Here is a 26,581-nt window from a genome sequence, read left to right as displayed (position 1 = left end):
ATAGTGGGAGAATTTTTAACCCCTTGTGGCAATTTGAGTCCAAGTGAGTTGCTTCTTGTCTCAAGTTTTCCCAGTTGAAGGGGCTTTTGGGTACAACTCACAAACAGAGGAAGGCATCTTTCAAATCTAGACATCAGGTGGTATCTGGAAGTAGCAGTCCCAAAAAAGGGAGTATGGGTTGGAAACCGCGGAGTGTAAGGTAATTAACAGTCCATCAGGCTCTCGAACTGCTATGTGACTGGGTGTTCATTTGTGCTTTCTATGACATCTGAAAGCATTTGAGATTGCAGGGAGGCAGCATGGTTGATGACCAGGCCTGGAAGTGAGTCTTTGGCTTTTACCTCTGGGAGAAGAGTTTTCAAAATTTCAGGATTGTGTTTATCTATCTGAGGCTGATGCAGGCATCATCTTTCTTTCAGGGAAAGTGCAGGGTTAAACAAGAGGAAGACTGACTGGCTTGGTGACAGGAATTTATGTTTGGTGAGATGTCCTCCCAGGCTGCAAGTTTGTGCCTGGCAGAGGTACAAGAGGCAAGAGTCCCAGCTGACCCTGTGATGATAACTTTTTGATAGAGGAAACTTTTGAAGGCAGAGAGTTCTGTTTTTTTGTCTACCAGGAAAGTCATAGAATCACCTCCAACTTTTGCAATGACCACAGGCTCTCAGGGGCCCCATTTGATAGAGCTCAGTCTGTCCTATGCATCCAGGCCCAACAGGGCGAGGAGAGGTTCAGGCTGAGGTGAGCCTGGATAGTCAGGTGTTTTCTTTTTAATGTCTTTTAGACAGAGAGGGCATTTATTTTTTAATGTTTATAGTCCTTATATCAGGCTTGGGGGTAACAGTATTGATAGGCTTTTTGTTCCCCTTCTGTGATGTCTCTGAGAAGTACTTGACTGATTTTAGATTTCAAGGTGGGGCAACCTTTGAGAAAGGCCATGGCAACTCATTCATCAGGGCTGACAGTCCAGTTTTTTCTCATCAAAATGTGGAACTCAGAAGGAATTGCTGATACTTATCTTAGGGGAGTGTTAGATGGTACTGTCTGACTAAAACAGGTGTAGCCATGAAACCGAAGGTTTGGGGGAGTACCTCTGTGGCTGAATGCAGGCAGTGGCAAGCTGGAGCCAGTTCAGTTGGGTGGAAGTAGATGAGTCAGGTGTGGAGGTGTGAAACAGTTGGCCGCAATCATGGTGGCTGACAAGGGTGACAAAGTGGAATTCTCACAAAGAATGGGCCTCTCCCCCCCGCCTTTTTTTTTTCCTTTGAGATGCAGGGAGTGATCTGGTTTCATTTTTAACTCCATAAAGGCCCTTTTTTCTGCAGTCAGGGACTGTGGATTTTGACTAATTAATTCCCATCTCTGACTTCCTACAAGTATGTTGTATACCCTTGAACGATATCACAACAGACAAAGGGTGTGTGCCCCTCAGAGAGAGACCATTCAGATGCTCATCTGGCCACACTCCTCTAAGGGACTTAGGTGTGACTTAGGCAAGACCTCTGTTATGTCGTGCATCAATCATCAGGGAACTGCGGGTGAAGGCCCAGTCAGCCACCATGACCAGTGCTTCCCAGTCTTGGTGCATAGACAGAGCTGCCTATTGCTTACACTCTCTGGGCCACACTCCCACATTCATTCAACAAGCATTCAGAAGTTAAATGTTCTGATCCCCTTCCCTGAGGGTGGTCCTGAAAAGAGTTGATCACGCTGTCTTTGCTTGAGCTGAGCAGAACTAAAAGACAGCCTAACTGGGGTGCCCCTAGGAGTCTTACCGAATTCAGGCAGGCAGGCAGGCAGGCAGACAGACAGAAAGATTGCATCCTCCTTCCTCCCTGTGGAGTCTGATGTGAGCCACTTGAGTGGGAACTAAGAATCCTTCTCCAGACCTCTGAGGGGACTTAGAAATCTGGAGGTACAAATTCTTGTTGAACCTAGGGAAGGCCTTGCTCTGTCCTCAGAGGCCATGACCAGTGATGAAAGAGGTCAGCATGATTGGTCTTCTGGCCGACACACCAGATACAATGATATGCAGAAACACTGAAATGACAGGATTTGGATGCAGATTTATTTTACATCAATGGGCACTGATTGGGATCATTCCCAAAATATCAGACCCTGAAGGTTCAGGAGGGAGGTTTTATGGCATTGTAAAAGGGAACTATTAAGACAGAGTACTTGCTGGTTTTGATTGGTTCTTACAGTAGGCATCTTAGTGACCACTGTGCATCACAGCGACCAGCTATTTGTTAGAGACAGAAGCAGCTGGACCTGCAACAAGAACTATTACCTGGGCAACTGAAGTATGCTGGCTGGGGAGCATTTTCTGCCATAGTATTGTGTGACTATTTTCTTAAGATAGCCAGCATTCCCCATGCTCACACCTGACCTGATGTCCCTTGACCATGTGCCTGTGGCAGGGTTGTCTATTGTACAGTGAGGACCCCAGTGCCCTTGCCCTAGCAACCTGCAGTGGGGCACAGAGGGGTCAGGCCAATGTAGATGCTTTGTAGCGTCATAGTTACTTTGCTGGGCTCGGTGTCATCACCTTTCTTTGTTTCTTCTCTTTCTGGAAAATTTTACGTAAGTGATATTCAGAATAAAAAAAATGGAAGTCTTTTGTTTGCTTTCAATTAGATAAGACTGTGTCTTGAAATTTATTAATAGGACTAGTCTCTTAAAGTGTAAAGACTGTAAGGCTACCTATTTTAGAAGAGAACCTCTGCGAAGGCAGCAGTGGAGCCGAGTTCTAAATAGAGAAGGTGAGGTGTAGTGAAGAGAGTGCAAGTTGGGCTAAACCAGTGAAGGTGAGCTTTTCCGAGACAAGTGCCCAAACTCCAACCCAGAACTCACTTATTTATCCCCAAATGCCAGCACTGCAGTGAAACATAAATATCCGATACTCACCTGCTGGGGTAACTTGGTTTGCGGCTGCTAGAGCAGACTCTGCATGCTTGCTGTGGCACCATTGCCACAAGTTTGCCACCACTGGGCAAGGCATTCCTGGGTCTACTCCTGGCTGTGCCATTTCACGGGCTGTGTTGTCTTCACCATGGGCACTGTGTTGGCCCCCCAAGGACAGGGACGTGAGAGTTAAAGCTAACCACATGGTTCTTTGACCTTCTGATGCTGTCCGGAAGAAAGAGGCCTGGACCTGCATGCAGAGAACAGACCGTGCTGTTCTCTGTCCACCTGCAACCCGGAGGCAATGGCAAAACTGAATTGAAGAGGGGGTTGGGGAACATACCTTTTTTTTGTCTTTTTCCTTTTTATCCGTACCGGGGATCGAACTCACGACTGCCTGCTTGCAAGGCGGGTGCTTATGCTGCTGAGCTAAATCCCCAGCCCCAGGGAACATATCTTGAAGTCCAGCTTGACAACCAGAAGGAATATACAGAAGACAAATGGGATTTAAACAGCTCATAAAAATGCGAAGCAGTTTACCATGGTAACATGGATAGAGTCGTGTCTTTGGGACTCCGTGTGATAATTAACAACCTAAAATAATTTTATGAAGCTGTTTAGTGTCAGGCTCTTGAAATTATTTCTAAAGTTCAGCCTAAAGGATTCACCATGATGTTTTCAAAGAAGCAGCATTCTTTGTGGGTGAGTAGGTTTGCTCAGTGTTGAAGGAAAATGTAAAACATTTATTTAGTACTGCCACAAGGCTAAAATTCAGGACAGTAGTCTTTATTATTTTCTTATTCTGCTAGAGTTTTGGGAGTTTTCATACCCAAAGTAAGTGTGTGTGTGTGTGTGTGTGTGTGTACAGGTGCACCTCTTTTTTTTTTTTTTTTTTTAATAAATAGTATACCTAAAACTCATTCCTCTTCCTGGCTGATGCCTAAAACCCCATTCATATAGAAAACACATGTATAGTTAATATCCATACAGGAAGGAAGTTAGTTTAAATGTAAGAGAAAGTACAAAGATTATGGTAGTTTATTTTTTTAAATTTTATTTTACTAACATTACTTAGTACTACTAGGGCAACATGTAAAAAATAATCTTTCTATTCTAGAATTCTGTATCTCATGATCTAATCAGGGTTCTCGTGTGGAGATCAACTGATTTGTTTTAAGCAGGCGCCTGCACTCATGTGATAGAACACGTGAGCCCTCTAGGAGCCTGATCGTCCCTTTCATTCCAGCGGTTTTGGTAAATGTGTTCTTTCTTCTCTGCTTGGTTTTATCCCTGCAGTGCTGAGGCTCTATCCTTGGCCTTAAGCAAGACGCTTGGCCCTTGTGCTGTGTGTTAAATTACTAGAAGCTTCAGCATCAATGAAGATTAACTAGAAACGAGAATTTGTAGTGAAAGTCTGTCATTATGCAACTCTGCCTTTTTTTATTTACTTTTTTTTTTTTTTGGATGATTCAGAAGAACAGTATGCTGAGTTTGATTCCTGGTACAAAAAAACCCCCAAAACAAAAAAACCTCAGTATGTTCAGTTTAAAAAGAAATCAGAAAATATTTAGGGGCATAAGGAAATACCTGTAGTGTTTTGATCTGTTCGTCATGTTGTTTTGTTTATGATCATAAACATGTACTTCTGTATTCCTTGCTATCTCATATAATGATCACTTGGCAATATTTAGGTCTGCAAAAGCCTTGGAAGACTGAAACAGAAGTCAGGGTTAAAGTCAGTGTTGACTTTACCTCCTGTTCTTCCTCTGGTAATAAAAAGAACTATGAGATCAAACGTTTTCTCTTCTGAATGTCTGTCCTGCCTCCCCATCCCTCGAACAGATTCATATTTTTATTTTTTAGGGGAGAATAAATTATGTGTGTACATGTATCCCACCTTAGATACCCACTTAGCCAGGATCTCATGTTCTAATTCTTTGAATTCTAATTCTTGGGGGGGTTTTGTTTTTCTTTTTGTTTTGGTACTGGGATTCAAACTCACAACCTCAGGCTTGCCAGGCAGGTGCTTATGCCACTGAGCTAAATCCTCAGCTTGAATTCTAATGCTTTTCAGGAAAATGTAATGTGTAAAACAAAACACATCTGTAAAATGTTCAGTTCACTATAATTCTCATAGACTACTTATGGTTGTATAGTAATTTAATAAATGGACCTAATAACTTTACTCTTTCTTAAAAGAGGCTTGCAAGATCAGTTACCTTCTCCCTGGTCCTCTTGCTTGTGTGCCAGCTCTGCAGCTCAGTGTCCACTAGGGAACCATTGCAAAGAGGGGAAGAAATGGCCTTCCTGGTCCTCACAGAGATCTGGCTCCGAGCCTCACTGTAGGAGCTGCCTGAGAAGGGCTTAACGCTGTGGGAAGTGAGGCTTTGTCTTTGGCTCCTCCGCAAGCTGAGCCCCGGGCCTCTGGCTCCCATCCTGTGCATGGACTCTACAACTAAGCTGCATCCCCAGCTGTGGAAGCAAGTCTTTTGGTCAGAACCAGTCATTTCTGTAGTGTGGTATCAGCTGTATAGACCAGGCTGTCTTTCTAAATCAATATAACAGTAGAGGTTCACAAACCATAATTAGAGCTAATGTAAGCATGTAGATATACCCATAGCTATGGAAAAAGTTCCCCTAGTTTAGGAATGAACTGGCAAATTTTTGCCATAGCGTCATTCCAGTTTTCAAAAGAACAGATATTTGAGTAAGTAAAATTCCTCCACCCCTAGAATATTGGGAAGAGGGACAGATGCTTTTTAATTGATGGGATTGCTGGGCACGGTGGGGCACACCTATAATCCCAGAACTTGGAGGCTGAGGCAGGAGATTAAATTGCAAGTTCCAAGCCAGTTTGGGCTGCATCATGAGTTCACAGCCAACTGAACTGTATAGCGAGACCTTCTCTCAGTGCTTCCCCACCCCAGCTATGGATTGGGATGGATGGAGAAGGAGTAGTGACTCTGAGAATGGGCCTTCAGGACTGTCTGGATGTCTGGTTGCACATGTACCTCTTATTGTCGAGTCTCTGTTCCTGCTCAGATGTCGTTCTTCTTGTTTGCTACTCTTTTTTTGGTACCAGGACTCAAACTCAGGACCTTGTGTTTGCCAGTGTTCTCTATTTGTGCAACTTCTGCTAAGGCTTTGCCACCATCAGTGCATAATGCTTGGGTTTGCAATGCTTGTTATATCGTGGTCCCGTCTAGGAGTGACTGCTTCCTCAACCCAGGGCTCTTGCTGGGAAACGCTTGTCCACCCGACTAGGCAAAGGCCAAACGGGCAGCACCAGGAAGGCCAGCCCACCACCTCAGCTCACAGGCTGGCAGTGCCTGCAGTGTACCTGGCTCAGCGGGCAGCCTGGCAAAGGTAGCAGTGTGCTGCTTGTTTGCTTGTTTTTTTGGCGCAGGGTTGAAGATGAGGCCTTGTGCATGCTGGGCCAGCCCAGCCCGGAGGTAGTAGTACTTGGCTGAGCTTTCAGATAGCTGCTTTGGAGTTAGACCTGAGGAGGTGGAAAAGATAAACTAGAAAAGAGAGATGCAAACGCTGCTAGGCAGAAAGGCCCTACAGCCACGGAGGTCTGAAGGGCTGAGCCTCGAGGCTCCTGGAGACAGTGATGGCCCTACAGATTTTGTCTTCTCTGGTGCCTTAACCTTGTTTTCCCTGCTGTGTTAATCTCTGTCCTCCTCATCCTTCACCCGAGTGAGCCCTGTGTAGTCACAGATGCCCAGACATAAGTGCTCTTAGCAGATCAGGAGATGTCCTAGGGCATGAGGGCTGGAGTCACAGTCTGGGCCCCGGGTATCCACTGAACTCTACGTCTGTGCTAGTGGAAGTTTCACTTTACACATAGGCTTTAGTTTTTAAAACACTTTAGATCCATAGCAAAATCGAGCAGCATTACTAAGAATTCTCAAATACCTCCACCGTCTCCTACAGTCTTATTTCTTCCTTCCTCCCCTACCTGTCCCTTCCCTTTTCCTGCCCTCTCGCCCCTCTTCCCTCTCTACTTTTCCTTTCTCTTTTTCCTCCCTCCCTTCCATTCTTTCAAGCGATAGGGTCTTATGCTGGCCCCAAATTTCTGGACTCTCTTGCCTCAATCTCCGGGGTAGCTAGAACCATACCTGGGTCCACTTTTGATTTTAAAAAAGATGGGGGTGGGGAGAGATACACCATGAAAAGAAAATCAGTGCTTATGCATTTCATCCTAGTTTTTGATGTGATATGAAAAAATGCTTAGAATTTATACCAAGTAGTCATGGCATCTGTCTCTCTTATTAACTTCATAGTTTCTAGCTTCTGACACTTGTGGAAACCTCTGGTGGTCTGAAATTCCCTGTGCTGGTTCCTCCTCCAGCTCTGGACATCCTCTTCTCTCTTTAGCAGCAGCAGAGAACTCCAGCCCCTCACAGAAAACAGCCCCAGCATAGGGTATCCCCCATGGGAGTCGGACGCATGTTTTCTTTGTGTTGGTTTTTCTTGGCCCTGGGAGAAAAAAAAGGCATCTGTGGTGTAGACGCTGTCCCCCTCTTTTCATCTGTCTCCACGTGCGCCCAGCCTGTGCCTCCATGCAGACCTAGCCCAGCCCCTCTCTCTCCCCCTTGTGATTGCAAAAGTGTCAGAACCAGCTGGCCACTTCCTCTGCATTATGCTTGAGTCTCCAAGTATCATGCTGAATGAGCTGTGTTTTTGCTGAGTCGTATTCTTATCTACTGATGCAGAATGGCACTGTTTGTGTTTTGCTTCTCATAACACAGTAAATGTGGGGAGTATGCCTAATACCCACAATCATGTGCTCATGCCTTACCCTAGATGGATGCCAGCTGATTCTTTCATAGTAAATGTTTATGCCTGATTGTCCACTTTCTCCTCAACACAAGTTATTAATAATTCTATAAATCTTCTCAAACCCAGTGTAAATGTTTTTGTTGTTTTAATTAACAAACATTAATTGTGCATATTAACAGGATTCATTGTGTTAGTTCCGTACATGCATGTAATGTGCATTAGTCAGGTTCACCACCCTTTTAAAATTTGCATTTGTCTAAGTTATTTATCTTTAATATTTTTCAGTGGTGCTTTTGTTAGTTACATATTTATTTATTGCCTGTTTGTTACTAGTCATTTGTCTTGTTTCTTATTTGTGAGAGTTTTTAATACAGTAGGAATTTTTTACAAATAAATATTTGGTCAATTTATATTTGAACTTTGTTTATATTTTGCCACCCAGAAATTTTTCTTGAACATTTTAAAACTTTTGTTAAAATTCTTTTGAGACAAGTTTTCTTACAAATGTATGACTCATAGCTGCTTTCGGGCCCCCCCGCCCCGACTTCCATTGTGAGGGGCCCATGTGAGTTCAGCTGTCCTTGTGGCCCTGCCTGCAGGTGAAGCTGCTTCCTGCTGCCTGCAGTGCACTGCCGCTTGTCCAATATGAAGGTCATTTTGGAAGCAGAGGTGTGTGCGTGAGATGAATCCTGTCTATAGCAAAACATGAGCAACGTATAAGTGACTGGGATAGGAGCAACTCCTCTTAGGCAGTTGTGCAAGGTACACCTTTGGTCACGATTAGAGGATGCTGCAAGGACTAAGGCATGGGAGATACCTGGTCCATCCCCTATGCCCTGCCTTCTGCAGTATAAAGGCCAAACTGCCTAACATGGCATAACAAGTTATTTGTATCCTGGACCTAATCTCCTTGGTCAGCTACACACTTGCTAAGCACGTTGATTCGACACTTACATATCGAGTAACCTACTCCTCATCAAATATTGTTGTAGGTGCTGGAGTTGGGGTACTCTCTTCCCTCTCAGAATTTCAGACTAGGGAGATAGAGATAATCCAAGAGGTAAATGGTCTCTAGCCAGGGAGGACATTTTTTTTTGTCTTTTTCCTTTTTATCAGTACCGGGGATCGAACTCACGACTGCCTGCTTGCAAGGCAGGCGCTTATGCCGCTGAGCTAAATCCCTAGCCCCACAGGGAGGACATTTTTAAGGACACATCTAAACTGGGACCTGAAGAATTTGAAGGAACTAGCATAAGAAAGGCTAGGGCTGAGTGTGCTGGCATATCCTGTACTTCCAGGATGCTGAGGAGGATGAGGCAGGAAGATTGCTACAAGTTTTAGGCCACCCTGGGCTACGTAGTGTGTTCAAGGCTAGCCTGAACAAAAAAGGGCAGAGGAGGTATATGTTCTGGAGAGGGCACCACCTGGCTTTTAATCATAAGGAATGGTGGTATTATAAGAACAACAGAGGCTGGCACAGCTGGATCTTGGCAGGCAGAAGACTCAGTGAGTTTATAATAAACCCATGGGATGGGTGCATGGCAAACCCAGACTAAGCACAGCAAGGGTGGCACAAGGCAGGCGATGACCTGATGCTGGGGTGTTTATCTTTTTCATTTGTGGAGCAGCTCTGAGGTAGGTGCTCCTAACTGGCTTCACAGATAGAACCCGAGAAAGGAAGTTGGGAGATTTGTTCAAGATCATACGGTGAGAGAATACTGGAACCACTGGGTCCGGCTGACCACAGAGCTCACAGTCCTAGCTTTGTATGTTCTGTGCTGTCAATTATTTTGTAAGAAAACTGAGATTCAGAGAGGTTAGAAGTAAGCTAGGATGAACAAGAGGTTGTGGTGCACTTTGAAAACATTTAGACACTTCATCTGGTGGAAGTTAGAAAGACAAGAAGGGCTGTACCTGAAGAGAACTCCCAGAGTTAGTTGCTATATAAATAAGAACTCAAGGACATCTTCTGAAGCTTCAAGAAGTGATCATATTGCAGAAAAAACAGTATCAAACCAAATGAAAGACTCCTTGCACCAAGGAATCTAAAAGCCAACTTCATTGATTTTATGCCAGCTGGCTGGGGAATGTAACAGAGTCCAAATCACCAGCAGTGGGTCAGCTTTGAGTTCAGTTTAAATACAGTTTGCAAGCAGGAAGTACAAGGCTGATAGGAGGTTATTACCTGATTGGTTACATGAATTAAGTTACATCCTGGGAGCAAGTAAAGTTAAAGGTGTCCTGGGCTGCTGTGTCCCAACCAGAGCTCTAGAAACAAGTTGGAAATAATATCTATTATTTTAACTAAGGAAGACACAACCTGAGAATAGTCAAATTGACCCAATGCATTATCACAGGAAAAGCAGTTGGACTTGGAGAGTCAAAGCTGACTGAGTTTAGCAGGGTGTTTATGTGACAGGCAGCAGGAGCATGGGCAGAGGCCACTGTTTTATTTTTAACTTGCTATAACATGTCTATAAGCCTGCTATCCTGTAACTGAGCCTTTACTATTTGTATAATTGTACCCTTACAATTAAAGGAATAGAAGGAAGTGCTTTTTACACAGTGGGAAGCAGTCATCTCAGGTCCAGAGTGAAGATAGTATAAATTCATGGCAGGTAGTGTGAAGACTGTTGGGCAGGTCAGCGAAACCGACACACTGGAATACCCAGGTAGATGACTGTAACAGAAACGTAAGTAACTAACAAAATTAGGGGACAGTGAGTACAGGGAAAACAGCTGTGTCAAGTTTTATAATGGTAGAAATAAAAGCAATTTTAGATGCTATAAATTCATAGTATTTAAAAATCTTGGTTTTACTTGAAGCTATAGGTACAGGCAAAAACTTCCTGAAAAGAACCGCAGTACTGTAGGCAATAATATCAACAACAACAAACAGCACAACAGAATGGGAAAAAGCTTTACTAGCTGCTCTTCTGATAAATGATTAATAACTAAAGCCCAGATGCGACCCAGGCTGAGATGAGAATAACTGAAGTAACTGACCTAGGGAAGCAACCTGCCATTTATGCTGTGTGATTGACTCTGCAGGCCAGGGCTGCTGGTCTGGGCAACTGTGTAGAGGACAACAGTATGCGATACAGTAGTGGTCATGGATTCCTACTGTCCTATGATTGTTTTATTTCATCTTACTGTTCTGTTTTACTCTTTAAAATAAAAGAATAACTAAAGTAGAGAGATGGGCCATGAAAAGATAGTAATAGTAGTGCATGGCAAGTGTATAAGTGGAAATAAAAACACAATTCGTTAGCCATAAGCAGAAGACCCTACCTGGACTGGCCAAGGAAGGCTCTAGCACTTGAGCTGAGTTTTTAAATTGGGTTTGTAATTTTTAAATTCTGCTTCATTTAAGAAGTCCAGGAGTTACTTCTTTCTTTCTGCTTTTCTTTTTCTTTCTTTCTTTCTTTGGTACCAGGGATTGAGCTCACCGTCTCGGGCTTGCCAAGCAGGAACTTATGCCACTGAGCTAAAACTCCTGGCCCCTCCAGCAGTTATTTTTAAGCAAGAGTTGAAAGAACAGAACAAATCCTTGGAGACATAAACAGGGACGAGGCCAAGGGCAGTGTGTGCCATAGTGAGCTGCTCTCATACACAGGTTGGGTGTCACGTCAGGGAAGCCTGGTCCTTAGCAGGCTATGCCTTATTCCATAGTTAATTACTGGGCACTATTATAGGTCAGATGCGATGTTGAGCCCTGTACAGGAGTTGTGAGCAAAATCTGTACATCTTGGTTTTTATAGAAGGGAAAAGGTATTGGGCTTTCACATGAGAAGGTGAAACGGGGGTTAATTTTAGGTGGAGGCCAAGGAAGGCCTTTACCACTAGTAGACGTCAGGCTTGAGAGGTGAAGGTTGAGCAGAAAACAGAACTAAAGGGGACTCGGGTTCCAGGGCAAGAGAAGGTCTGGAAGTCTTGCAGTGTGAGGCGGCCCAGGTTTTTGAGCAGTTGGAGGAAGTCAGTGCAGGTGGCCCTGGATGGGGTGGTGAGGGGCTCAGCAGTGGGCGGTGGGGACTGTCACGAGCCTTGGCTCGCTCTCCAGGGCTTGAAGGCAGGCTCAGTCTAGGGCGCCATGTGGGTGCTGTCTAGCGAGGTTGTAGGTAGGGTGAGACGTCATCAGGTTTTTCCACAGGAACCTGGCAGCAAAGGCATGTAGCAGAGATGCGGGAAGAGTTCTGTTTGGACCTGTTAAGTGTAGGATGCCTGTGAGATCTCTAAATGGAGATCTTAAGTGTTGTATGGGTCTGGAGCTCTGGAGTTGAGTCTGGAGAAAAGTTTGGGCAAGCAATTGAAATATGGGGAATTTTTGTACTTTAAATGTGAAAATAGTAAGAGCACTGGCTAACCAGAACAGTATTAGTATTGGGGAGGCCAGCATACTTAACAGCTGGCTTCCATGACCAGGTGCTGTTCGGAGTTCATTGCTTGTATTGAGTGCGTTCATCCTCATGATCGCTGTGTGGTAGCGTCAGTGCTGCCTTCATCGTAGAAGAGGCACAGGAAAGCTGCAGGCTGAATCCATGGCCTCGCCTAGGAAGAGTCAGGCAGCATTATTCAGGTGGCACAGGCTAGGGACTGGAAGGGGGTATCAGACACACAGCCCACTGGGGTACAGCGCGGTGGTCACATGGTGCTGAAAGTGGGCCTTTACAGGCACAGAGGCAGGGGATTGGCCAGGTTTGGGGACACATGTGGGAGCACACGTGGGGTGGGAGGGCTGAGGGGAAGGCCAGGAGAGTTAGAGACTGTGGAGAAGTTGGGGGGCAGTCAGGAAAGACCTGCAGTATTTTCCAGGTTAGCTGCAGGATGTTGTTTCAGTCTGGGTCTGTCCCCAAAGCTGGGAGCCAGACGGGAGGGGCAGGTATGAATGGAAGGGAGCTTCACACTGCAGCCTGCCTGTCTGCCTTGTCTCATTTTTCTTTTCTTTTGTCTTTTCAAGACAGAATATCACTATGTAGTTCAGGCTGGCCTTGAACTCACTTTGTACCCCAAACTGGCCTCCAACTGACAGCTCCCCTCTGGCTTCAGCCTCTCAGGTGCTGGGATTGCACCACACCCAGCTGTGTTAAGGCTGACTTCTTTGTCTCTAAGTCACTTATCAGAAGGTAGATAGTCTGTGTATCAAGGCCTGTCCGTATGTAGCACAACCTCTATGTTGGCCTTTTCCTAAATTGGGACCACTTTAAAAATTACAGTAACGTGTGAGTTGTTTTGTGTACCTGAGGAACCTTGGTTAATCATTGAGGCTGCATTTGTTTTATTCTTCCTTATATATTCTAAGTTGTTGGGGTTTTTTTTTTTTTTTTTTGTTTTGTTTTTTTTGATTGTTTGGTACTTGAGATTGAGCCAGGTCCTTCACACTGAGTCACATCCCCAGTCCTTTTTAAAATTTTTTTGTTTAAAAATTTTTTCACTTTTATTTTGAGACACAGTCTTGCTGAATTGCCAGTTGGGCCTGGAATTCGCAGCCCTTCTCCCCAGGCTTCCAGAGGGCTGGGTTGCAGCGCACACCACACTAAGCTCTAAGCATTCTGAAATCAGAGCTCCCCTTGGGTTTGAACCTGTTTGTGTCTTTTGTTAGCCAAGTGACTCGGAGCGATTTATTTAGCTTGTAACCTGTCTCAGACTTCTTGTTGAACAAGTGATTTCTTTAATAATAACAATAAAAATACTAAGAATTATATTTGGACTTGCCTTCTGATGCTGATCAGTATGATTCCTTTCTTTGTTGGTGATTCTGTTTTATTTTCGTGTTTATAGTTTTTAGTTTTTATCCTCAAACACCACTAGCGAGATGAAAATAGAAATTTTTCATGATGTACACATTAAAGCTGTTCCTATACAGTGAGACCTAGTTCCCAAAATAACCCTTACAGAACTTCAGTGTCTAAAAATACTCACTGCACAGCTCTCTCATCTCACATTAAGATTCTAGAGAAATAAAATTATCTAGTGTTTGCTCCCTCAATATGATAAAATGGCCATTAATTTACAAGTTCTTGTTTTTTCATAAGTTTCAGGTAATTTTAATGCCTGTGGAAGGTGAATTGAGCTTGATTCACTTTTAGCCATGTACATTTCACAGTGCATGCAAGGTAATTTCAAGGTTTGCCCAAAAAAATAAAAAACCCAGACCTCCAATCAGCCTGTCATTTTGTTAGAGAATTGTATGAACTGGAACCGTCCACGTATCAAAACATAGTCCTTAGTATCTTAGGTGGCTTCATGCCATCATCCCCTAACCTTCTTCTGTGTATAGCAGGTACCCAAGAAATGTTAGCTCTCTGTCCTTACAGCCTGTGACAAATCCTATCAGAGCTGGCTGCTGCTGTTTAGCTCATCAGCATTTCTGTAAAGCTGTGGCAGGGGCACAGGATGTTTTTTCTGTGGTGTCTCACCTCATTGAGTCCACTGTGTGTTTCCTCGTTGGTGTGTGCCCTCTGACCCTGCTTTGGAGCCCCTGGCTTTCCTTTCTCATGTGCATTCCCTTTGCTGTCCCAGGAGGAGGCAGGTGAGGTGAGAGGGTAGAGACATTTCTTACCCTCCTGAGTGAGGTAAGCATTTGGCCATAGAGGTAGCCTAGGGCTGAGTCCCTCTGGAGGTGAGGGAGAGTTTCCATTCTAACCACTGGAGTTAGAAAGTGGCAGAGAAAAGGATACTTCATGGCTTCTCTGTATCCTGCAAGCCTGGCTGTCTTTCCCTTTAGTCACACCAGCATTTCCTGTGTAATCCAACAGTCCAGTGCTTCATGCCTCTTTCTCTATTTCTGGAAGTTACAGAGGCTCGCAGCAGATTTTTTTGGACTAATAATTGTGTGTGTGTGTGTGTGTGTGTGTGTGTGTGTGTACTGAACTACATCTCCAGCTCCCCCACTCTTAAATATTGTTTTTCTATTGAGACGGTCTTGCTAAGTCTCTTGGGTTGCCCAGCCTGGGCTTGAACCTGTGATCCAGCTACCTCAGCTTCCCAGAGTGCTGGGATTACAGGTGGGCACTGGTTCTCCCAGCTAAGACTAATAATTCTTTTAGTTTACCCTTTTGGAGCACAGTGTGGTCAAGAGTAATTTGCATGATAAAAATTTACTGACATATTATTAAGGGCAGTGTTAAGTGATGAAGAGATTAAGGTAAAAACATAAGAGTTCTGGGGCTGGAGATTTAGCTCAGCGGCATAAGCACCTGCCTTGCAAGCGCGTGGTCGTGAGTTCAATCCCTGGTACCGATTAAAAAAAAAAAAAAAAACCCATAGAGTCCTTCTTAAGGAGCTGTCTCTGGAGACAGACAGCAACTCACGCAGGGGCGGGTTCACTGTCAGAAGATGGTCCGAGGCAGTGGGGACTTGGAGGCTGGGTGCCTGTGATGGGAAGCGGGGAGCGGTGCTTGGAGGAGCAGGCTCTTCAGCACAGATGCAGAATGTAACTGGGGTCCGCAGTCCTGGAGAGTGGAGTGGGGAGAACCTGGGCCATGAAGTGCTTAAGAAAACATTTTGTCTCGGGGGTTCAGTAGTTTTGGTTGTGTTTTATTTGTGAACCTAAGTGGTAGGAATATGGGAGTTCATTGTGGCATTTTTCCATTTGGCAAATTTATATGTGTAAGTTATAATTCAAAATATTTAAAAATGAAATATATAATTGCTAAGAGTGACAAATTTCTGAGTTTCCTAGTTTAATATTTTTTGGCTTTTCATTCACCTTGGAAAGCCCACTATGTGCTTTCTGAGCATTAGTTCCTGAATATTTTATTCCAAAAACACGCCACCGGGGCTACCCCTGATTTACAACCACCTGGGTGTTGCTGGTCATGTCAGCTGATCACGGAAGTGGTCCAGGCTTTCTCTGGATTCAGTCCCTAGCCAAAGGGGACGCTGTGGTTTTATAATAGGTTTGCTTGAAATGGCCCTCGGAGTACTCACTTTTGCGGACGCTCACGGTGGGGTATGAAACATGAATCAAGGCAGAATTGTGCCTCTAAGCTGCTCACGATTGAATAGGGAAGCTTGGAGGGTGTGCGCACGCGCTGTGTGGAAGGCAGCCGGTGGGTGGAGGAAGCTCCATGGGGTGGGGCGAGCACGAGGACCTGCAGCTGTGCCCACACCTCAGGCTTCTTGACTGACAAAATGCAAGTTAATAGAGCGATTGCGATTGCCCAAGGCCAGGGCCTGTTCAGGGTTGTCGCTGTATCAAGTACATAAGGAAGGATGACTGGTTCTCCCTAGGCTCGCGGAGGCATCTCCTTGCGGTCAGGCAGGCGTCATGAACCGTGTGTGGCTTTATTTTCCTTACAAGCTATTATGCAACTTAAATCTGCGTTAACATTCTTTTCTCAGATTTTGCCCGTTACAGAGTTTAGCTCATTTCCATTGTGTCCTTTGCTCTCATGTTCAATTCAATTCCTTTGAATTGTCACCAGTCTTTCATGTGTTTACATGTTGTGTATATAAATTTTCTCACTTCCTTCATCTCCATTTTTTGGCTCTTAGTCATGGTATGAGCTGCGTCCCCACGCTGCTGGTTCTCCTCTCCCGCCCATCCCTGCAGCACTGTTTACTCTGCTGCTGCTCCAGCCATTCTCTCTGATTCTCCCGGGCCCCCTCCACCCCATGGCGGCCTCCATCCTGGATGTGGTCTCAGGGGATTGCCTGTGTTGTATCTCATCTCAGTTTCCTCATCTTTCCCCTTCCTTAGCCCTGTCTTGCTGTTAAATAAATAAAATCAGCGTATAGGTGCTGCCACCCATCAGCTGTGGTAAGGGGGTTGGCCAACCTTGGAGGACTCCGGAGATGGCTCTGGAGGAGAGTACATCAACCCACCAAGTAACCAGAAGAAGGGATGGGACTGAGTGAGCTGTGTGGGGAACTTTTACAAAATTAAGAGAGGGCAAAATACGGTAGTGTAAGTAGGAAGAGGAGCACTGTAAGAAAGTCTGGCCCTCGCCAGGCAGTGGCACACACCTGGGATCCTGCACTCGCAGAGGCTGAGGCAGGAAGGTTACAAGTTTGAGTCCTGCCTAGGCAATTTAGCAAGACTCCATATCAAAACAAATAAAAAAGACTGGAAGTGTAGCTTAGCACTCGAGCCTTGCCTAGCATGCATGAAGCCCTGGGTTCAATGTCCAGAACTACAAAAAAAAAAAAGAAAAAAGAAGAGAAAAAAGGGAGGGAGAAGGAAAGCAAACCCAGCCCTTCACTAAATCAGGACAGGGCTCTTCCCTTGTCACTCCAGGGCTCTGCTAGCCTGCTTGGTGTGGCCAGGCTGCATTTTCCTAGTGCTTGTGAGTCTGCAGGAGGACCCCCGCAGACCTGGGTCAGGGTCCAGCGTGCCCCTGACCCCACCTGCTGGCCCGCAGCACACTGTGACCCCCTTGTGGTTCCCTTGTGCTCCAGAGGCCCTATCTTCCTGTTTTTTTCCGAGTCCCTGCACCACGTGTGCCTGAACAGGTGCAGTGCAGCCGTGCAAGTCAGTCCCCAGGTCCTGGGGCAGGGGCGGGATGCGAGGTCACAGAGCAGTGGGAAGGGGCAGGGGAAGTTCATCCCCACACTGGGGGAGTCCTCACTCATCCCATGGTTCACAGTGGGCAAGAGCCACAGTAGGTTGGTTTCTGACGTATTCTCTTGGATATGTTCCCAAAAGATAGTCTTACGATGAAAAGCTGGTTTTCTGGGTAGTGTTGGTGTTTGGGCACGTAAGGGCCTTAATCTCCCTGCGCCTGCCCTGATGGTGCTAACACCTTGCTCTTAGAAACCTAGCCCTGGGGCTGGGGATTTAGCTCAGTGGCATAAGCACCTGCCTTGCAAGCAGGCTGTCCTGAGTTCGATCCCCAGTACCGATAAAAATGAAAAAGACCAAAAAAAAAAAAAAAAAAAAAAAAAAAAAGAAACCTAGCCTTCTGCAAAGCACTGCTCACAAAGAAAGACTTGTGGGTGGCTGGAGGTTCCTGTTAGCAAGCGGAGGAAAGCACTTCTCTCAGGGTGAAGATCTCTTCTGACTGCAGTGAAAAGACTCATTCTTCTATAAGCTTACACACGCATGTTTTTCTTTATTGTGTTTTCATTGGACAAAAGAATAGGTCATTTATGATTAAGGGTTTTTTTATTTTTGTTTGTTTGTTTTTTGCTTTTGGAGATAGGATCTCATTTATAGTTCAGGCTGGCCTTGAACTCACTGTGTAGCCCAGGGCTTACAGAAAACCTCCGGCCTCAGCTTCCTGAGAGTGAGCTGTGATTATAGGCATACCCATTCCCAGCCATCTTATGATTCTGAATATTACATATGTCTTTTCTAAATTATAAAGTACTGGTGGCTTTGTGGAGTGGAAGTAGTTGATAGAAATGTTTATTAAAATAGTAAGATTTTAATATATACAAATAATACTCGGTTTATGGATTACCTACCTGGCAAAAGAGCTACAGAACAAATTTTGATAACATTTGATAAATGAGATGGGAAAAAAAAACACTGGAAAAAAACAGTGGCAACCTGCCCCCATTCTGTGTATTTTGTGCTTTTCACCAGGTCTCTGTGTGTATAACCCTGAGACTGACTACTAGAAGTGTGTTACTGCCATCCCTGGTTATTACTGCAGGAAGTAAAGGCCATGGCCGTGTGCTGGACTCAGTAGAACCCAGACCATGCACACTTCGGTATTCTTTCCTCTGCAGACTGTTCAGATCAGAAGTTTTGTGATCCTGTGATAATGAGAAGTTTAAAGCACTTGAGTGAGAAGTATAGGGTGATTGAGGTTTCACCATCCTACTCACATAAAACCTAAGGAGCTGCCTTTCCTTCAGTGAGTACTGACCAGTTGGGTGCCTGGTGCAGTTCAGAGTCCTGGATGTAGAGTTGAGTACCACAGACCCAGAGCTTGTGTTCTATGCAGGGAGAAGAAGTGATAAAGTCAACAAACAGTAGTGTAACAGCAAGAGCTCTGAAGAAAATAAGGTAGAGAGTGACAGTCTTGGAGGCTGGGTGCGACCGGAATTAGGAGGATCAGAGCAAAGCTCTCTCTGTAGCCTTTGAGCCCAGTCGTCTGAGAAGTGGGGAGGAACTCCCTGCAGGCAGAGGGAGCTGGCAGAGGGGCACTGCAGCCTGAGTCTGTGCCCAGGTAGCTCAGACACCAGGGGCAGCTGTGGCTTAGCTGTAGGCTGGAGGAAAGGAGTGTGTGAGGGTCCTTCTAGGACTGCCGTCCTGGTTCCAGGAATGACTGTTTCACCTGCTGATTTCATGTTAAACGTCCTTTATTAATGGTGTGAGCTTAGACTGCTGATGCTGCATAGATGTCTCTTCTCTGGAGAATAACGGACTTTAGCCTGCTTTTACTTATTTGGAAGTGTTCTTAACCCTTCCTGAGTTGGTGCTCTCATGTGGCCAGCTTAAAGGTTGATAACCATATGTAGACCCCCAGTGTTTACACCAAGAAAATGCATCAGCCCTGAAATCTGGTAGTCTGGAAGCTCATGCAGTATACCACAGCCTCTCCAGGTGGGAGGGCTTTGGATGGAGCTAACATAATATCCTACACAGTGGGCTGCTGAAATGGTTTTCCTGGGGCAGAAACTTAATTTAAATTGTCTAGAGTCTCTGATCCTTCTGCTTTCATTCATGTGAGTTTCTTTAATTTGGGATTTTTTTTTTTTTTTTTTTTTTTTATCGCTACCAGGGATTGAATTCAGGACTGCATGCTTGCAAGGCAGTTGCTTATGCTGTGAGCTAAATCCTCAGCCCCTGGGAATGGTTTGTTACAGGCTTTCAGAGTTTCTTTGTTTCTAGTACTTAGAATATCTATTATGTCATAATTCATCTGAAGTAACCCTGCATGTAATACTCTTAAGCCAAAATGTCCCTTGGGCTTGAAATTACAGGTAAATTAGCACCCTGATCACCATTAAAAGTGAAATCTAGAAGTGGATTTACATAAAATGTGAAGGCCGTGTATAAGTGGAGTCAGGTTTAGTCTGCCCATGTCTCCTTTTGCCGGTTGAACCTCGCATGTCCTGTTTTCACATGTGATCTGTTTGTGAAACTGGGCATGAGGGCGTTGGAAGGTGATTCGTTCCTGGAGAGCATAGGAGGTCATGTAAAATGCTTCTTCAGTGTGGTGTTTGAAGGACATGTGCGTATTAGTATAGCTTGTTTTTTCTCAGAATTCATCAGGGAATCATCTGGCTTAAATCTAAAGAGCATCCATCTAGTTGAGGCTAACGATTTGCTGGTCTAGGAAATTGAGACACCATTTTCATGGTATTGAGCCAAGCGTGTTGCTGGCCAACATATCGTTCTTGCTCTTTCCCTCTATTTTTATAAAATACTAAGTAGAATCTACACAAGAATGCTTTTTAAAATTTTTCTCACTTTACAGTTAGTAACAGAACTCCTCAAAAGAGAATTGCAGATGCTCAGTATTAAGGCATACTTAGCTGTGAGCCAGTGCTTCTGAGGGCAGCCGGTAGGCCGAGACCTTGCGGAGCACAGTGAGACTCACACAGCAGGGCTGTGTGAGAAGCCCTGTCACAGAGTGGGCCAGCAGCTGCAGCCGGCGGACTGTACGGGCCTGCAGAAGTGGGCGGCACAGGTGAATTCTCCTCAGAGGCCATCTCAGACGTTCACCATAGCAAGCAGCCAAGTTTTGATGTTAGCTGTTTTTTCCAGAACATTCTATAAAACTTGGAAATGATGCTACTGGTACTGACACATTTTTTATAACTTAAATATAATTTAATTTAAATATAATATAACTTAAATATAATATAATAACTTAAATATAATATAATTATATTTATTTAATTATAATATAATTTAATTATAATATAATTTAAAAAGTGAATTTCATGCTGGCTGAGGTTCCTTTTTTCATAAATTGCTTAGTTATAATTAAAGGTATGGTAAGTTTTATGTATCACTGCAAAATAATTGATTTCCTAGTTTAACTTTTTTTTCTGGTAGTTTGCCAGGGTTTGGATTCCTGATCCCGAGGAGGTGTGGCGATCAGCAGAGCTGCTGCGTGATTACAAGCCTGGAGATAAAACCCTCCTGCTGCGCCTGGAGGAAGGGAAGGTAAGAGCTGCACTTCAATGCACAGAGTCCAAGTTAAAGGTGCGGGTTTACTGTGACTGCCTTACCCCAGCAGAAGGTAAAAGTCAAGCTAATCTTTTACTTACTAAGGTGATGAGCATGACAAACTCAGTTTTCTTTCCCAATAGAGTTCTCAGTGACATAGATGAGTGAAAATAACAGATACTTCAAAAATCATTATGTGGCACCTCCGTCCCTGTATTCCCATGCTCAGTAGTCTGAGGCAGGAGGATTGCTGTGAGTTTGAGACCATTCTCGGCTAAATAAGAAGTTCAAGGCCAGCCAAGATCCTAGTCTAGAAAAACAAAAAAAGAAGTAAAATAGTTTTTTTTTGTACCAGGGATCAAACTCATGACTTCATGCTTGCCAGGCAGGTGTTTATGCCACTTAGCTAAATCCCCAGCTAAAATAAATATTTTTAAAGACTCAGTTATTTAGGCCTATGGATTTATAATGATTATTGATAAGGCTTATAATCACATCTAATCCTCCTGAAGATATACCTGTTTATATGTTATATTTAGACTAAGGTTACAATTATTTTATCTTAACTAAGCATTGTGTAAGGTGCCTGTCTAATTAAGATTTGATATTTACTGGCAAGCTGATTATTTGAGAAGTGTTTTCTGTGAAGCTGTTATTTACGAAGCGCATCCCAGCTGCCAGGGGAGCTTAGGGCCTGTTGTGCCCGCACCCTGCCCTCCCATGAGGCAGCACATGTCTGCTGAGCCTCATTTAGAACTCAGCCTTTTCAGAATGGGGAACAAATGATATAAAATAAGTTGTAAGAAATGCTCCTATACTGCCACCTCAGTGTAGTGAACATTTTCAGTGTTTTACAAAGCGCTCATACTGCAAATACATGAAAGGCTTTAATACTTTTGTAACTTCTGCTGCAAAACATGCCACACTGCATATTTTTCTGTACCCATTTTAAAAGTTGAACTACTGAATTACATACTAATTTTTGTGTTACTCACATTTTATTTATGTACTTTTGATGAGATCATTGCCAATGCACATATTATTTTTCTTAACTTTATTTTTACATTAAGTCAGTGTCTGTCAGGAGCTGTAAAAACCTGACAGTAAATCACATAGGTTTACAGTCCAATTTTGACTCTGGTGTCTTAGAATCAGCCACTTAGAAAAGACTTTCATGAAGTCTTCTTGAACCACAAAATCATGATGAGCACAAACTGCAGGCATACATGTACCAGGCTGTTCCATGAGAGCCGTCTGAAAGCTTCACAACCCACTCCACCATGACTTGTAATAGAACCTGCATGGATTTGCCATATATCTAGTTTTGCCTAGTCACTTGGTATATCAATATATATTTTCCTAGCTAATCTTTCTGGATAAAGCAATGCAGGATCCAGTGTATCTGGTCTGTTTGTAGCCATGATCGTTTTAACTCTGCAGAGTAACAAATCTGTCCATCCGAGTCAGTAAAAGCTTTCTGGATCTCTGTCAGTTGAACACTTCAAAAAACCAGTGACCCCCCACTAGCACCTGTTTCATCATGAAAATCACGCATGGCTGATGTTCCCTGCATAATTAAGCATTTCTCTGATTAGACGAGCCCTTTCACCAATGTCCTTGATTACAATAGAGCTAGACACAGCCTTTAAGAAATTACAGTCCAGCTGGCTAGCAACAGCTCGTGCCTAGAATGTTTTTCCTGTGCTTGGTGGTCCGTATAACAACCTTTTGGAGGTGTTATTCCTACACACTGGAATAATTCTGAGTTTGTGAGAGGTTATTCTATTACTTCTCTTAATTCTCGAGTCTGTTCTAAAAGCCCTCTGATCTTAGAATAAGAAACATTCCCAGGGTCCTCATGAGACATGTTGTAAACCAGTGTATCTGCGTTTCTTGGCAAATATCTCTTGATAGCGTAGTCACAGCCAAAGCAACGCTTGTTCTTGGATTAAGATTACTTACATCAAGCTGTTGATGATGCCACAACATATCTTGGTCCATTCGTAACTTTAACAATGAATTTGTCTTTAGTTAATTGTTTAAACACTTCGCCTACAGTCTGTCCAACACTTTGTAGGGCCTTCAGATCATTTTCAGACTTTTCATACTGCTTGGTAAATTCTTTTAATTGTTCCCTTAATTCCATCAGCTGTCCATAGATTTCCTTGTGTTCCAGCTGAAATGGTAGCCTTGAAGCATCTTCTCTCTAGGGTCCACTATGGTGAGAATAGTTGTGCCTTTTTATATCACTGCTTGACAGAGAATATCACACTTTTGTAGAAACCTCTGTGATGTTACTTTTCTTTAAAGAATTTGTCTAGCCACTGGAACTGATATAAATACATGAAAAGTTAAATAATCAGGAGAGAGAAGGTGGAGCAGTTACCACAGGTCTGAAAATGTCTGAAGGTAAGTGTATGGTAGTTCTCACCGAGCAGCCAACGGGTGTCGAGGGCTGAGAGGCAGGTGTGGTTTTAACTGCTCTGTGTAGAAACTGTGTCTTCACAGTTTCCTCCCATTCTGTGATTCTTCCCATTGTAAGAGAAGAGGAAGCAGGCTCACCGAGGGAGTTGGCCTGTTATACAGGTATACAGGAGTGGAGCATGGTTTGACCAGGAAATGCGCCTTTGTGACCTGCGCTAGGAGCCACTGTGCTGTACTGTGAGGCCCTTAAGGGCTTTCAATTCCAGAGAAGAAATTCACATCATAGGCTGCTTTATCAGGGAGGGTTTTGACTGTCTTGGAAACTGGATCAACTTTGAATGGGTTTCTTTTGAAGACAGGCTCTTGCTGTGTTGCCTAAAACCTGGGCTCATGCTGTCCTTTTCCTGCGTAGCCGGGACTACAGGGACACACAACCGCAGTGCCTTAAAAGCTAGGTGGGGGCGCAGAGAAAGGGAAAGGGGCAGCCAGGTCCGTGTAGGCTGGAGCAAACTGTGCAGCTGGAGAAGAGCATGCGAGAAGTCAATGGGGCTGAAGGGTGGAAGGCCCTTGGTTCAGCGCACACATGTTAAGGAACTTGCCACAGGGCACCATGCTAAGAGCGGCAAAAGTGAAGTGAGAGATAAACACCTGAGTAGTCTGGTCCACGGTCCAATCGAAACGCACGGTAGACACGGGGTGGAGCGGGGGTTGAGTGGGGAGAGGCTGGGGAGGCTGCATGCTGAGGGGGATGCTGAGAAGGGTGAGGCCGAGCAGCGCTGCTCAGCTCTGTGCTGCGTGCTTGCATTCAGAGCTCCGAAGAAAGTGTGTGGGGACCATACAGGCTGTGAGAGGAGAGGCAAGAACCAAGTTGAGGGAAGCAGATCAGAGAGCTAGGTTCCCACTAAGCCCTGGAGCGTTGCTGGGTTAGTGTCCCTAAGAGCAGTGGCGCTGGACATGTGTTTCGGAGACGACTCTGGGAGGGTAAGGGGAGGGTGGATTTCAGGAATGCAAAGTAGAGGCACTGAGGCAAGTTGGGAAGAGGGCAGGGAAGAACTGGGCCACACAGCACGGCCTTGGATGTCACACTGAGTACACTTCCCCGTTACCTCCCAGTCATCTGCGCTGTGTCACATCAGCAGTGGGAACCTGGGCTGTTTTCTCATGGCATCTTGCACAGCAGCACATGCTTCCTCTCCCTGTACCCACACGCGCTGCCAGTGTAATCATCAATGCTAGGATGGTAATACTGGCATGAAACCAAGACTGCACTGCTGATCCTATTTGGGTCCCACCAGCTTTTCTAATAACTCATTTCTGCTTTGAACCCTAGGTTCCATGCTGTGTCAGTCACCCCCAGTTGATGGCATCTTCTGTCTTTCCTAATCTTAGAGATTTTGAAGAGTCCTTGTCATGAGAACTGTAGGGTGTCCTGTTGTGCAGCTCCCTCAGGATTAGGTGAAGGTGGCCACACTTGGGGAGGCTCGTCGTGGGGGTGATGTGACCTCAGTGCGCCCCATTAGAGGTGCCCCACAGTGCCTTGGTAGCCAGGGTCACTTGGAGGGTGATGTCTGCCGTGTTTTCCCTTGTGGAGCTCCTGTTTTTCCGTGTCCTTAAGAACTGTTGCTGTTTCCTGGGAGACACTGGGAGACTTTGCCCACTAATCTTTCATGGTAATGCCGTTCCTGGGTCTTCCTGGTGACAGGTAGTTCTGTGGGCTTGGAGTGCTACGTCTCCATGTCCCTCCTTCCTTCTGCATCTGTTGGTTGGAATTCTGTGGGGAAGTGTTTTCTTGCCCAGTTATTTATCGATTCAATCACTGTGTAGCATTGTGGGATCAAGAATATTTATTTCATTGCTCATGATTTCCATTCATTCTCTCAGATTGCTCCTGCCTTGGCCATTCACAGCTGTCTTAGATTGGTTCCTTTACCTTCTCGACATTTCCTCATCCCTCATCCTTTTTTTTAAGGCACTTTCTTGTACTGCAAGATAAGATCCCATACTAAAAAAAAAAAAAAATCCGAGATATTGAAGACTTGTGTTTTCTCGCGTAGCACTGGTACTTTTTGTTGGAAGATGGTATTAGCAACCAGATCTGGCCACCAGCTATGTTCATTGCTGTTGGGACAGCACCATTTCTAGAGCTCTTGGCAGACAGATAAGGAATATAAGAACAAATATTAATGTATAGACATGCATATCATGAGTTCATAGTAATTCCTTTTCTGTTGTCTAACATACTCAGCACTACAAAGTTAAGTCTGTTATTCTTCCTTTATTAGTAAATCTTTTTACTTTCCTTGTATACAATATATTTACTTATTTGTTACACACATAAAGTTATTTCAAATTGGTGATCCATATCCATAGAAGCTAGCAATTTGCCAAAGTACTTTGTCTATGTTTTATTTTTATTATTATTATTATTATTATTATTATTATTATTATTTTGTCTTTTTCCTTTTTATCGGTACCGGGGATCGAACTCATGACCGCCTGCTTGCACGGCAGGCACTTATGCCGCTGAGCTAAATCCCCAGCCCCTGTCTATGTTTTATTAATCTTGAACTTTTTTTAAAAATCCAGAAATAAAATGACATGAGCACTTCATAAAAGCAGATTTTTGAAATAGGAGACAGCAAGAAGGATAGACATTACAGATCTACCAACTATCCAAGGGTCATTTTCCTTTTAGAAACTATAGTCTTGTAGAGTCCTAGAGTAAAATAGAGAAGCACGTGGCTTTTTCACTATTAGAAAAGAACATTTGTTTGATAATGTCCAGTGATTACAGAGAAATAGCTTATATCTACTTGAAAGCTAATTCCATAAAGGAAAATTTCCTAAAGATTTTGTGTTGTTTTGAGACAGGGTTTTGCTGTATACTTAAAGCTGGCTTTGAACTCACTGTGGCCCTCCTGCCTCAGCCTTCTGAGTGCTGGAATTACAGGCGTGTGCCATCACGCCCAGCCAAGGTTTTGAGATAGATTGGATGCATGGCTGAGGCATCCCTGGGATCTAAGTATCTTAGAAGGATCCCAGCATTGGTTTTTTCTCTACCCCATTTCCAACTCCTCCTCTCAGACCCTGTGAGAACCCCATCGTCTAGTGAAGACACAGTTCTGGGTTGTTCCTGCCACCCTGGAGTCTCTACCTGGCTGACACCCATGGGGCTAGACCAGGGAAGCCAGGGTGCTCCTGTCACTCAGCTTTGACTCTGTATTTCCATGTTGCCCGGGATAAACATAGTAAGTGAACACAAAGGTGAGCGAGGGAGGGAATGGAAGCACTCGTTTGGAGCCAGAGTGACAGTGGGCAGTGGCACACTGGCGTGTAAGGGTCGGGGCCAGGCAGCCCACAAGGAGGGCCTCAGAGCAGCGAACAGGCACAGGAAGTGTCCGG

At 44.5% G+C, this 26,581-nt stretch overlaps 1 protein-coding gene and 1 pseudogene across 7 annotated transcripts in view; one reads left to right on the top strand and one right to left on the bottom strand.

The window, feature by feature from the left end:
• The window catches only part of Myo5a (myosin VA), a 155,233-nt gene that overhangs the window by 31,697 nt on the left and 96,955 nt on the right, over positions 1 to 26,581 (top strand). For all 7 annotated transcript variants that reach the window (XR_010047556.1, XR_010047555.1, XM_013154616.3 and 4 more), the window contains exon 2: positions 20,642 to 20,752. Coding sequence is in view for 5 of the 7 variants with exons in the window: in XM_013154616.3 (XP_013010070.1) it covers positions 20,642 to 20,752 (111 nt within the window). In the remaining 2 variants the exon portion in view is untranslated. The remainder of the gene's footprint in view (positions 1 to 20,641; positions 20,753 to 26,581) is intronic.
• Positions 21,864 to 25,128, bottom strand: LOC106028075 (26S proteasome regulatory subunit 10B-like; annotated as a pseudogene).

Source organism: Cavia porcellus, unplaced genomic scaffold (assembly GCF_034190915.1).
Source record: "Cavia porcellus strain 051 isolate PalLab524CR breed Dunkin Hartley unplaced genomic scaffold, mCavPor4.1 scaffold_1, whole genome shotgun sequence".
In the NCBI taxonomy this organism is placed as follows: domain Eukaryota; kingdom Metazoa; phylum Chordata; class Mammalia; order Rodentia; family Caviidae; genus Cavia; species Cavia porcellus.
Note: the sequence above shows the minus strand (reverse complement) of the source record. Positions and strands in the feature narration are given on the sequence as shown.